General features: G+C 38.5%; 1 protein-coding gene across 2 annotated transcripts in view; it reads left to right on the top strand.

Moving 5' to 3' along the window:
• The first annotated feature begins 12059 nt into the window (after nucleotides 1–12059).
• The window catches only part of Cdh7 (cadherin 7), a 94478-nt gene continuing 93045 nt past the window's right edge, over nucleotides 12060–13492 (top strand). The window contains exon 1 of one of the 2 annotated variants that reach the window (XM_032914785.1): nucleotides 12060–12336. In XM_032914785.1, the coding sequence (XP_032770676.1) occupies nucleotides 12280–12336 (57 nt within the window). In that variant the 5' untranslated portion in view covers nucleotides 12060–12279. Of the gene's footprint in view, nucleotides 12337–12481; nucleotides 13178–13492 lie in introns of those variants that run through there. The other variant, XM_032914786.1, reaches the window with a different exon arrangement.

Genomic DNA, 13492 nt, shown 5'->3' with positions numbered 1-13492 from the left:
TAGCCTCTGTGTGTGTGTGTGTGTGTGTGTGTGTGTGTGAGAGAGAGAGAGAGAGAGAGAGAGAGAGAGAGAGAGAGAGACAGAGAGACAGAGAGAGAGAGACAGAGAGAGACAGAGAGAGAGAGAGAGAGGGAGACGGAGACAGAGACAGACTCAGAGACACAGAAAGAGAGAGACAAAAAGTGAGTGAATGTTCTCCTTTAAGATTTTTCTCTCTGGAAAAAAAAAAGATTTTTCTCTCTGAAAAGAAGGGAAAAAAATCAACCCCAGAATCATGCTTTCACTGACAGTGTATGTTTTCATGGACATGAAGGGGGATGTATACATACATAAGAAATTTATACTACAGTTTGAAAATACATGCAATATATCTAAATATATGTATATATACATATATATAGACACTGATTGATTTGAATAACTTTCTGATATTTATAAAGTGTCATATTTAATAAACACATATAATGTATGCAATAGTATTTGATTTTATACATGGCTCTTTAAAATATAAATAATGTGTCCTGGCATCCACATAATTTATTATCTTTGTGTTTAAGAATTAGTTAATTTTATTTAAAAAATCTAAATGGTTATAAATGTACTTTTATTTCAAAATTAAAGCATAATGCCTGAAACCATTAAACACATCCCTTTTAGATCAGCTGCATTATTTGTTTTCTAACATTTAGTGTTTTCATTTAAAACCATGAATCTGACCTATGATTTTATTTGTGGTTATCAAGTTTTCATGATTTTTAACTAGAAAAAAATATACCAAAATCTTTGCATTACAATTAGAATAGAGAAAGATAAAATCAAATATATATTATACATTATATATTATATATATTATATATTATATATATTATATCTGTGTATGTATATAAATAATATATATATGTGAAATAACTTTTAAGGAAAAACATCTTAAAACCATCCATTGATTAATATCTGGAGCATCATTTTGGTACAGAGACTCAGTTTAAGATAGTTTCTATTTTTTATAATGTGCTGATTCATGATTTGACTTTTTCCAAAAAAAAAAAAAAAAAAAAATCACTGTTATATCCCTTTAAATCAATAAAAATGCCAAGCCATAGACTTTGACGGCACAGCAAAGGTCATTTTAAAATTGTTCTATAATAGTGTATTTCTGCCCAGTGGGTGGAGTAAAAAAATTTCCCAGGTATGGAGTAATAATTCAGGCTTGAAGTACAGTGAGTAATTCCATTCATTTCAACAACTCATAAAGCCTAGCCTGTTGGCTTGGACGTGTAAATCTAGCATCCAGCAGTTGCAGCCCAAGGACTGCAACTTAAAGGACTTCCTTCCCTTCCCATGACATCCTGACAATTTTGTCTCTAAAAGGTAGAGCTGAGCTGGGACAGATTTGGTAGGACACATTAACTTCAACCCCAAGTGCCAAGGAAGAAATAACTAGACAAGGCTGATCATTACATACAATTGCTAGGGTCTGGAAGAAAACGATTAAATAATTTACAATGATTGGATACAAACAAAATCTTAGCCTTTAAAGTAACTTTACTTATCTGTCATCTCATCAATATTAAAAATTTGAAACGCACTTGGCTACATGGTCTATACCTGTAAATGAGTGAGAGAGCTGACTAGTATGAGCTTGTGACTGGTCTCTAAGGCAAGTATAGACACCTTGAAATTCCGGTTAGACGTAAGCTAACAAAGCTATGGAGAATCGGGTTTGATCTGAGTTTATTATTATGCATAGTCTTCAAAGAACAACCAGTAGAAAACCTTTTAAAAATGAGATAAAGAACAAAACAGCAGCAACAAGGAAGCAGAATAGGTTCTGTTGTGCGGGAGGGGAGGGCTGGCTGTAAGGAAGGTTGTTAAGCTAGCAGAGGTTGGTTATTCAAATGCAAAAACAGACACATGCCTTTGCATTGCTCCATTTAGTGCCCACTTGAATCTAAAACTTCTGTTAGGATAATTTGCATGGTTAATTAATGAACTGTTTAAGACAAATTAGAAACTTGGAGAGATTAAACTTTAGTTGTCTCAATCTATAAGGAAATAATTAAATATTTAAGAGTATCTAATAAATTTCAAACAGGTGATTTATAATGGTGTTTTAATCAACTACAAAGGCTTAACTGTTTAAATTCTGGAGGAAAGTGCTTTTATATCTCCCACTCAAAGTATCTGAATTATAAATCAATGTAGATACTCATACCTCATAGCATGTTCCATGTCTTATTTTTTTCTTTTATTTTATGGTCTTCCTAAGTATTAGCGTTTTACTCTTGCTAAAATGGTTAACTTGATTTCCAGTCTTTTGAGAACTAAAGATTCATATTAATAGCTAAATACAATTTTGGGGGTATATCACACAAATTATTTTTATATAAAAATTCAGATAATGGAAACCAAGCCTTAAGATTTGAATGAAATGAAAACCACTTTCATCTACATTGTGTGCCTAGACATTAAAAATCAACAAAACACTTATTAAACCTTGTATTCCTGGAACACGTGCACAAATGTTTCATGACAGCAAGAAGAAAGTTAAAAGACCATAGGGAATAAAGCGCAATGAACAGAACCTTAGGGCAACAACATTATGACACCTATCTTAATATGCCTCAGATAATTCCGAACTATTGATGGTATAGAAAGGCTGTGTTACTTTAAATACATTCTATAATATTTTTTATAAGTTTCATTTCATGTTTTTCTTAATTTGTGGCTTTTCTTATAAATTATGAAAGAGCAGACCAATTAAACTCAGAATTTTTACACATTTTATAGCTACTCTAAGTAACTGCAAGACATGTATCTACCTATACTGGTACATAGTAATGGATCTACCTTTCTTTTTCTTCCTGTGGAGACTGAATACGGTTTCTAATGAAAGCCCAGTCTCCCAAGTCAAGCATAGCTGCTTTCTCTTGCCTGGTCCTGATGGCAGGCTTTTCTGTTATCCTGGCCGTATCCTGCAGAAACAGCCAATGGACATTTGCTTTACTCGTTTTCATTCACACTATCTTGTGCTGGTGAGCAACAGGACAGTAGTAGTCCTGCTGAAGTCACAGAACATATTACAAGCAATATACTACACAGGACACATTAGACATATAACATGCAATATCTCACACATGATATTCCATATATGTGTAACACATTATAAAGAGCAATGCACACAATACATGTAGTGTCTTATACAAGTATCTTACATATATCCAATACATAATATATTACAAAGAATCCAATACATACATGTGAAAAAGAGCAAGAACTCATGTCTACACATCCACTTAGCACATTACTGTAGCACAGTTTTGGTTTAAATACAATTTTGAGGAGTGCACAGAGAGCTAATTTATATAATAATTTATGAAAATATATTATTTTTAATAATTATTATAAATCTTCTCTAGGTTGAGCTCAAATAAATACCAACTTGAAAATGAAATCAGCTATAATCAAATACTTACTCTGATTCTTGGAAATTCTTAGATAATTAGAAAATGTAAACTAAGATCTTCCTTGGTATATGTAATTTAAAATAGCAAGTAATAATATCTCGATATATGGATCTGTAGGAATCCTGTTGATACTGCAGAATAGACCACCAAGGCTTTCAGGTGAGAATTAATTCTGATTTGCATATGTAAGGTTTGTTGGGAGACTCTGAGCCAATGCTTACACATTTCTGCATTTCAAGTCTATCACTGATAAAATAAGAGAATACTATTATATGTCTTCAAAGATGTCATATATAGGTAATTTCATGCATAAGGTATAAAATCCAATTACCAATAGTGGCTGTGTGTCCCCTGTAATTCTGTTGTTTAATGATGCTAATTAACTCTTTTGAGCCCCTCCCTCCACTTTAGGATCTATAACCATCCTTCAATGGCAATAGGTATATCGTTATATATCACGCATGTCCAATGTAAAATGTGAAAAACACTAACACACTAGTGCTTATTCATGTTCACTAGCATATACCATCACAAACAGAATTTATGAAGTATCATTCTTCATTTAGTGCATGAGATCTATTTTGTTTATGTTGATTCCAAAATATGGTAGTTTGCATCCTTCATTGTGAGGCTTCCTGGCTTAATTTTTGGTTCATAATAAACACTTTGCCAGATGGGTATGGTATAGACAGAGATATATTTTATGTTCCTTTGTGTCATTACGATACAAAAGGAGAAAATGTAAACCATGCACAGAGATAATAGTTATTTCTTCAGTGTTCATCTTTGTGCATGAAGTAGTTAAAGTACATAAAACGTCTACTGCTTTCTCCCATGGGTACCTTCTTGGGCAGCGGTGTTTTAACAGTTTCCTTTGAAGACAGTGGCTCATCAAAGCATTCTTTCTTGACATAGAGTTTCCTATTTTTCTCTGCTGGAGATTCCTTCTGAATAAGTGGTTAACCCTAAAGTCTCACACATTAGACTCTGAGCAGTTGCTCAGAGTGTGTAGGATCATTTCTGCATGGGCATTTCATGTGTGTGCATAGAGAACCAAATAGAATTGAGTGGACAAGCAGAGGGCAGTGAGGTTAGTGCTACTAAGAGAAGCACAGCAACTATGCTGAGAGTGAGAAACTGTGTCCCCCACACAAATGCAAGTAGAATGAGTGAAGGCATCCTTGGGGAGGGGTCCCTTTCTGTTTAACAACATAAAAGTGTGCACCATAATCCCCTATAATCTAATTCAATTTTTATTAGTCCTTTATTTTTCTCCTTCTAGAAGAACATTTTCCAAATACTTCTCTGATCTTTCCATCTACGTTCTCTCTATTACACCCATTTGTAAATGCCAACCTGAAGGATCAAGTGTCAGCATGCTATGAGAATACTCCAAATAGCATACATATGCTTCTTTCTTGAATCCTATACCTCACTGCTTGCTAGTTACTTATAAGTACATCTTTATTGTGTTTATATAGCTTTGCATGGGTGAACTGTGGCCTTGGCCTTACTTTATTTGTGGATCCTGCAGTTTATGCACTTAAACCTGCTGTACAGAGGACATTCAATAAATATTTTTGAGCTAAGTTGAATTAGTGTTGAAACCTACTTTTCCCCCCAAATTTTACAGCTTATCACAAAGTTAAAGACAAAATAGTGTTCAGTGGAAATTTCCATTGTTGCTTTTCTCTGCAGGTTCTAAAAGAATTCAAGAGGCAGGTACGTGTGGTATAGGCAAAGATGAATAGTGCAAGGCTAGCTGTAGTATTTCTGAGATGTTTAGTTTGAGATGTATTTTAAAAAGTAATTTGTGGAGTCTGCTCCCTGGAAAAGGCTATATTTTGAGGCATACCAGGGGATCCTCTGCACTCAGAGCATAAAGTGAAAACCATGTCCTCCCTGAAGTTCCATAGCTGCCATTGTGAGCCCATGGACTAGAGGACCCACTATCTCTCCAACCTCCTCCCTGCACACCAAATACTACTCCCCTTCTGCAAGGTCATTTCTGCTGAGACAGCATGCTGGCTAGTCTCCCTGGAAGAGACAATATTTTGAGGCATACCAGAATATACTCAAAGCATTTGACTGCTAGCTAGTCTGCTCCCTGAAGATACCATATCCTGAGGCATTTTAGAAGTTTGGCTGCACTCAGAGCATTTGCTACCACACCTGGAGACATCTCAGGAGATCCACTGCACCAGGGACACCACAGCTTGAAGGCATCCCAAGAGTACCTTTGTACACAGAACAATTGGGCAAACTATACTGCAGTCAGTCTGGAGACCTCTTGGGGCTCTGTGGCATACAGAGCAACTTACCCAAAAGACCAAAAGCCTCACTGGAGTTTGCTGTAAACAGGGAAACAGAAACCACAGTCCATAGATCCCCCACTGGAGGTCTTCACACAGGGCAACAGTTTGACTTCTCCTCTGAAGACCCAACAGTCTGAAGTCCTCTCAGGAGATCTATTGCAGCCAGGACAATAAATCAGCAGCTTCTCCACCCCTCTGAAGAATCTCCGGTTGGAAAGTCCCTCAGGAGATATGCTACAGTCAGTGAAGCAGAGCTACCAGGAGACCTGTAGCAACCCAGGGATAAAAAAGGCAGACTCCAGACAGAGTTACCCAGACCAGTAAACACCAGGGATAAACAGATGGTAAGAGGCAAGCACAAGATTATAAGCAACAGAAGCCAATATACGAGGGCATCATCAGAACCCAGTTCTCCCCTCATAGCAAGCCCCGAGTACATTAACACACTTGCAAGTCAAGAAGCTGACCTAAAATCCTATTTCATGAAGATAATAGAGTCCTCTTAGGAGGAAACCTCACCAAAAGAAATGCAGGAAAACATAGGTAAACAGGTAGAAGCCCCTAAAGAGGAAACAAGTAAATCCCTTAAAGAAATACAGAAAAACACAATCAAACAGGCGAAGGAACTGCATAAGGCAGCCCAAGACCTAAAAGTGGAAGTAGAAGCAATAAATAAAACACAAATGGAAGCCTAGAAAAGGAAATGGAAAACCTAGGAAAGAGAATTACAGATGTAGGTATCACCATCAGAATAACAAGAGAAGTTCTCAGATGTAGAAGATACCTTAGAAGAGATTGATACAACTCTCCAGGATAATTCGAAGCATAAAAGTCTCCTAACTCAAAACATCCAGGAAATTCCAGACACAGTGAAAAGACCAAATCTAAGAATAAAGGTGAATGAAGATTCCCAGCTCAAATGATCTGAAAACGTCTTCAACAAAATCATAGATGAAAACCTCTCTAACCAAAAGAAAGAGATGGCCATAAAGGTACAAGAAGCCTATAGAACAACAAATGAATGGGACCAGAAAAGAAAATACTCTCGTCACATAATCCTCAAAACACCAAATGTACAAAAGAAAGAAAGAATATTAAAAGTAGTAAGGGAAAATGGTCAAGTAACATATAAAGGCAGACCTATCAGAATTACACCAGACTTCTCATCAGAGGCTGTTAAAGAAAACCAGAAGAGTCTGGTCAGAGGTCATGCAGACTCTAAGAGAATACAAATGCCAGCTGCTACTGTACACAGCAAAACTCTCAATCAACATAGAAATTGAAATAGAAGCCAAACTATTCCAGGAAAAAGAAAACAAATTCAAACAGTATCTATCTACCAGTCCAGCCCCATAGAGGCTCCTAGAAGGAAAACTCCAACACTAAGAAGACATCTACACCAAATAAAAGACAAGATATTAAACTTCCCACAAAGAAGCCAAAAGGAGAGAACCACAAACACACAAAGCTACCTACAAAAGCAAATGTAACAGGAACCAACTTTCATCTAGCTTTAATATATCTCAATATTAATGGACTCAGCTCAGCTATAAAAAGACATAAGCTAACAGACTGAATAAGCAAACCCAATCCAGCATTTCGCTACATACAAAAAACACACCACAGTAACAAAGACAGAAACTGTCTGGGAGTACAAGGCTAGAAAAAGATCTTTCAAGCAAATGGTCCCAAGAAACAAGTTGGATTTGCCATCCTAGTATTCAATAAAATGAACTTTCAACCAAAACTTAGCAAGCGGGATGAGAAAGGAAATTTCATATTCATCAATAGGAATATGCACCAAGATAAAGTCTCAATTTTGAACATCTATGCCCCATATTCAAGGGCACACACATTCATAACAGAAACTTTACCAAAGCTCAAATCACACATTAAACTCCTCACCATGTGCTACACACTGTTCAAAGATGTTTGTATCTGTTGTTTTATAATAGACTTCAAGATCATTGTGTTACTATTCCCCAGCCTAGGAGACCATAAAGTGGCAATTCTAATTATGTTTACTGAATAACTGAATAAACTATCTGAGGTAGAATCTCTTCTCAAAATTGTTGCTTTTTCAATAAAAGAAAATATGCCTTAGTAGGCAAAACGAGTAGAAAATAGCACCTGAAAATGATAAATACAATGAAATATATTTTATAGGTATTTATGTTTATGCTGAAAAAGATGGTAATGAAAAGCTCAGCCTGTGGAGATGTTGTCTCAAGGAACATATTTTGATTTTATGCCCTGACTATTCCTTTTCTCCTTATTGCTCTCAAGGCTGTTTTGGCCTGAGTTCTCAATATTAAGCTTTTTGAAATTCAAAGCAATCAATGCTTTTAATTATATTTTGTATTGTATTGATTTTATTCTGTTCAGATATGCATGTATGTGTGTATATATATTTTTGGTATATATATATTTTTATATATATATATATATATGTTATGTGTATGTATTTGTGTGTATGGATGTGCTTGTACCGGTGCCTGTGAATGCTGATGTACATGCCTATGTATGTGTGTGTGTGTGTGTGTGTGTGTGTGTGTGTATGTGTGTGTGTGTGAACGTGCGCGTGTTCGCACAGTGGTCAGAATAATGAGTAGAAATCAATTCTCACCTGCTACTATGTGAGTTCCATGGATACACCTCAGTGTGTTAGGCTTGGTATCTTGGTATGAGGGTATTAGGGTATTTACGCATATGTAGCCATCTAGAAGGCCTAAACATTTGGATGTAAGGAAATATCAGGACAAAATAGATGTGTGTGATGTGAGTAGCAATCTCATCAGAAGCTACCCACTTGTATAAAATCTACTTCACTTTCCACACACTTAGAGAAGCCATAATAGATTTATTCAATTTCTTTCCATTCTCAAGTTGTATAATTTAATCAAATTGAAAAAGCTTTTTTAAGTAATTCAGAAGAAGAAATTTATAGTATATTAAGTGACCTTATATAACAATAAAAAAAGAAATAAAGTTTTTGATTCAGCAGGTTTCATTTTCTTTCTTCCTCCATTCCCTCTCTCTATATCTGTATAAATATATGCATATATTCTTATATGTATATGAATAGAGACAGTATAAGGTAAGTGTGGAAGTTTTAATGTATTATCTAGTTTGATATGCACACACAAGAAGTTGTTGATTAGCAAGTTTGGCTTCATACTTTAACAGCAATTTTATTTGAATTTATTTACTCAGAAGACTAGGTTTCCTAATAGGCAAGGAGCCATGAGCAAAGGAGAGAAGAATTAAGCCAATAAATCATGCCTTTGTCTAATGACTATGCCTTAAACTTGAGAGCTCTTCTTTTACTATTGCCCTCATTGTTTGGTTTCATCCTAGGAACAGAGTGTAAATATATCTTTCAAGAAAGAGAAGGCCCTGAGAGACCTATAACATAACAGTTACTATGGAGTCCATCTCTGCGATAAGTTATGGTTCGAAAGCATACTCATCCCTTTTGCTCCCCTTTCTTCCTTCTTGTTTTCTCTGCACAAATCATTTTTCCTCAGATCTTTACAAACCCTACTATTCATATCATGCTTCCTTAGCTTAAGTTCTACCTCTCAAAGATGGCCTGGCATGTTTAATCTTGCCAACCTGATTCAGAAATACCAAGGACATTGAAGTACGAGTCTGGGTATATCTGTGAGGGTGTTTTTATAGATATGATCACCAGAACTCTGTTGTAATTCATTTTGTATTCTGTTGGTGTATTAAAATTTTGAACACAATTGGGAGGCAATGAAAAGACTTAATATTGGGAGCAGACTGGAGAAAATGAGTAACTTGGAACAAGACAGCACGGAATGGTCCTTCTGAACCACGAGTTCCATTTCCTTCCCCCGGGTAGTCAGGTATTTTGTCACCACAGAAGAAATCATTTGACTATTACAGGGACAGTTCCTTAAGTCATCAGATGGAAGTTTCTTTTAGCTTCTGCTTTATCATTCTCATCTGTTACCTTTCCTCTCTAGAATGTACTTTGTGTCCAAATGAAGTTACACCTTCCTCTGGAATGAGATGCTAGGTGAACAGCTTTTGGAGAACACAATAGCCAAGACCAATACTCTGGTTGACTGAACACATTGACCCCTTTTACAACTGTTATACAGATTCTGTTTGAAGGCTTCTTTACTTCTGTAAGGAAACCAGGTGAAATGAAAATGTCTGGTTTAGGATACAACCCAAACTTATAATTAATCTTTATGTACAAATTCAAGGTGTGTGTGTGTGTGGGGGGGTGGAAAGCTAAAAGTCTCACAATTTTTATAAACATTTTTATTCATATTGTTATTTGTGTAAAAAAGAGGATCTGGCCTCATGGTTAGCCTTGGTTATATAGAAAGTTTGAATTTCAAAGCTAGACTGGACCATCTCTCAGAAAAGTAAATAGAAAACATGGTACTGTGAATGCAATGACGGCAAATCAGTGTCCTTTTCCGGTTGAATGACTCAGACACACAGCAACATTCAGTTAGCTTAGTGTGCTCATAATTAAATGTCTGGATGAATACAGACATTGGTTACAAAAACATTTATTACAGGATCCAAACTTCCTTCATGTTTTCCTCCAAATGAATCCTGGTCTTTACCTTTTTGGTAGTTTTTCAGTCCAGAAGGGCTATAAGAAAAGTTAGTGCCCCAGAAGGCAGTTCATTACACAAAAATTGAGAAGAAGGGCACAACATTGCAGATTGTATGCCAGGAGCAAGGAAGACTTAGGATTTGAGCCTTACAAAGAACTGGAACTATATGCCAGTGTTTAAGGTGTACATATCTGTTTCCCTGGCCATAGAGAAGCATAGTCCTGGGGAAATCAACATACGATCTAAGAAAAAAAAAAAAAAAAAAACAAGGGCATATTCCAAAGCCCTTTTAGTTTTGGTATAGCAATAGAAAGTAAAGAAGCAGCAGAATTACTGGGAGTTCAAAGAGACTAGATTACTAGCATAAAATTTAAGATTTTACAGTATGTATTTCTTGTTTATATTTATTTTGAGACAAGGTGTTTCTGTGTAGCCAAGCTATCTTTGATTTCATGATTCTCCTATCTTAGTCACTTGAGTGCAGTCCATTTTAAATACTGGGCAGAGGGGGAGGGGAATGGAAGTTAAAAGTTCAGAACAGACTAAATTGGACGAAGAGCAAGAGCGATCTACTGAAGGAGAAATCAAGGAATCAGAGTCTGCAGGCAAGTCTGTGCTCTGATTGTGGAGTGGGTTGAGTAGGTAGGAGAAGGAGGAGTCCATTACCAGAACGGGTAGAATGAAAAGCAAGGAACAACACACAGATCTGTTCACCTCTCATCTCCGTGATCAAACACCAAGTCACCAGGTTAAATCAAGCACCCAAAAGAGGAAAACAAAGAGAGTTCCATGCAGATGGCTGAGTGCATTGTGAATAAAAGCACAGTTGCTCTCTCCTTCCCCTCTTGCTGGCCTCCAGAAGCTCTTAGATTCCACCCTGCGTGGAAATCACACCTCTCGGAAGTTTTGCGTTAAAGAGTACAGCAGGGGAGGACATTTGCTGCAAGTAAAGAAAGAAAAAGTAGGGCAGTCCGAGGAGAACGAAAGGGCAAAACTATCAAGCAATAAAATTGTAAGTTCTGGTTAGTTTTATGACTGCCTTGGTGCCTCAAGAGCTTAATTGATAAAGGCTTCTTCGACAGGGGAGGGCAAAGGGTTGAAAGTAATTCCTCAAAACTCCCCTATTTTCTTGTTTAAGATGCAAATACTTTGGTGGTGGAAAGAATGGGGGAGGGGGGCTTGAGCCCCTCACATTTTCAACTGTTTTCTTTATTTCTTTGCAAAGGAATCCATCTGCACTGATTAGTCAGCCAGGAGCTGGCGGAGGAGTGTGTGTGTGTGTTTGTGTGTGTGTGTGTGTGTGTGTGTGTGTGTGTGTGTGTGTGTGTGTGTGTGTGTGTGTGTGTGTGGTTGTGGCGCGCGCGCACGCCTTATAAGCGGCTCCCTCTTAGCAATCTTAGCCAAGAACCCTTCCTGTTTCTCCAGCAGGTCCAGAAGTCTCAGTAGCTTCTCAGACAAGGTGCTGTCAGTGGTAAACGCGGGGATCTGCATCACCCTCTAACGCTCACTCCCAAGTCGGCCCCCGCGCGCCCTCTCCCAATCACCCGGGCTCGCCCTCCCGCCCTCTCTGGGGACGCGCGCTTTGGTTGGCTCCGGACTTGGTACCCAAGACTATTGTGCAGAGGATTAGCGTGTGGGGGGGATGGGGGTGGAGGGTGGGGGTGGGGAGGGAGGAGTAATGATGGCCTTTTTAGTCTCTGCCAAGAGCGGGACCCTAGCATTCAATGACCCCAGGGTCCCCGTGCCCAGCGGAGTGTGTTGTGATTGGAAGAAGAGCAGGCTGCGGCGGGCTGAGCAGGTGCTGGTCTGCTGCCTCTCTGTCTGCCCCGCGCCCATAGCTGGATCCCGTGGATCCCCCCAGCCCCCAACTCCCTTGCCAAGTGCGTATTCTTTTAAATGCAAACGCCATGGTTTCAGATGTCTGATGCCGCCGGCAGGGTAGCCAGGCCCCAGGTGAGTGTGTGTGCCTGGTTTGGGTCTGGGGAGGTCGCCCTCGCAGATGCGCGCCCTTGCTGCGCACCGCGGGGAGCCGGAAAGATAAGTGAGCAAAGAGCGGGAGGGCAAAGGGGGGGGGCGGTATCCGTGCGGAGTTTCCCGTGGCGTTCCCAAGTTACTGCGAGCTGTGATGAGACCTGCTTCTGCCTGGCAGGACAGGCGTGAGGACTGAGTACTCCCGGGCTCGGCCGGGAAAGCAATGTTGACAGACACCAGGTGCAACGCAAGGGAAGTAGTCAGGGCGAGAGTGAATCCCAATCTCAACCCACTCCAGATGCAGTGTTTACACTCGCCATCTGCACCACTGTCCTCAAAGAGGTACCCAGCGGACCCTTCCCTGGACCTTGGACTGATGCAGGCACAACGCGGAGCAGACTGTGCCACCGCTTTTTGCAGAGGTCTGAGGCTGGAAGGAGGTGTGTGCCTTGTGTATACAGGAGCAGGAATCCTTTGAACCATCTGCCCTAGACCTTTTTGGCTTTATGTGAATGTGGAACGCAAGTAAGGTTGCTCTTTTTCCCCCACTAGTAATTAGCATTCCGTTGGTCAGGTGCATCTTCAGGGTTTGCCTCTACTTCACCTCTTGGTACCTTTGTTGTGAGCTGGGAAAAGGGCATCCTGCTTCTCTGGAATGCATGTTGGACTTGGACATCTTCGTGGATTCACTTGGCAAAGGGCTAGTTGCTGGTATTCAGCCTTCCAGCCTTCCAGCGTGGATTAATACAAAAGGACCTTTGCTTTGAATGGCTTCACGTTTTAGATAATTAACCCTTCGGATTTCTTAGATGTCATAGTTCAGGTAAGTAAAGATTACCAAAATGAATTAACTCTAAACTGGAAAAATCATAAGCTATTAGGGGTAAAAATCGTAGATTTAGAATGTCAAGACTGTGGAAATTTGCATACTAATCTAATATTTGTAAAGCACCTCTTATTTTGCAAGAGATACTTTAAGTCATGTATTAAAATCAATATTTATAAAAATAAGAATTACCCTCCACAATGTCAGTGCCTAGCAGGTGTTTTTTTTTTTTTATTTTTATTTTTTTACAAAGGTGGATAAACAGAACTTTAATCTCTCTTTACGGAGAGTAAAAATTAATTTCAGCATATT

This window comes from Rattus rattus, chromosome 10 (genome assembly GCF_011064425.1).
Source record: "Rattus rattus isolate New Zealand chromosome 10, Rrattus_CSIRO_v1, whole genome shotgun sequence".
Taxonomy (NCBI): Eukaryota; Metazoa; Chordata; class Mammalia; order Rodentia; family Muridae; genus Rattus; species Rattus rattus.
This window is presented reverse-complemented; position numbering and strand designations above follow the sequence as displayed.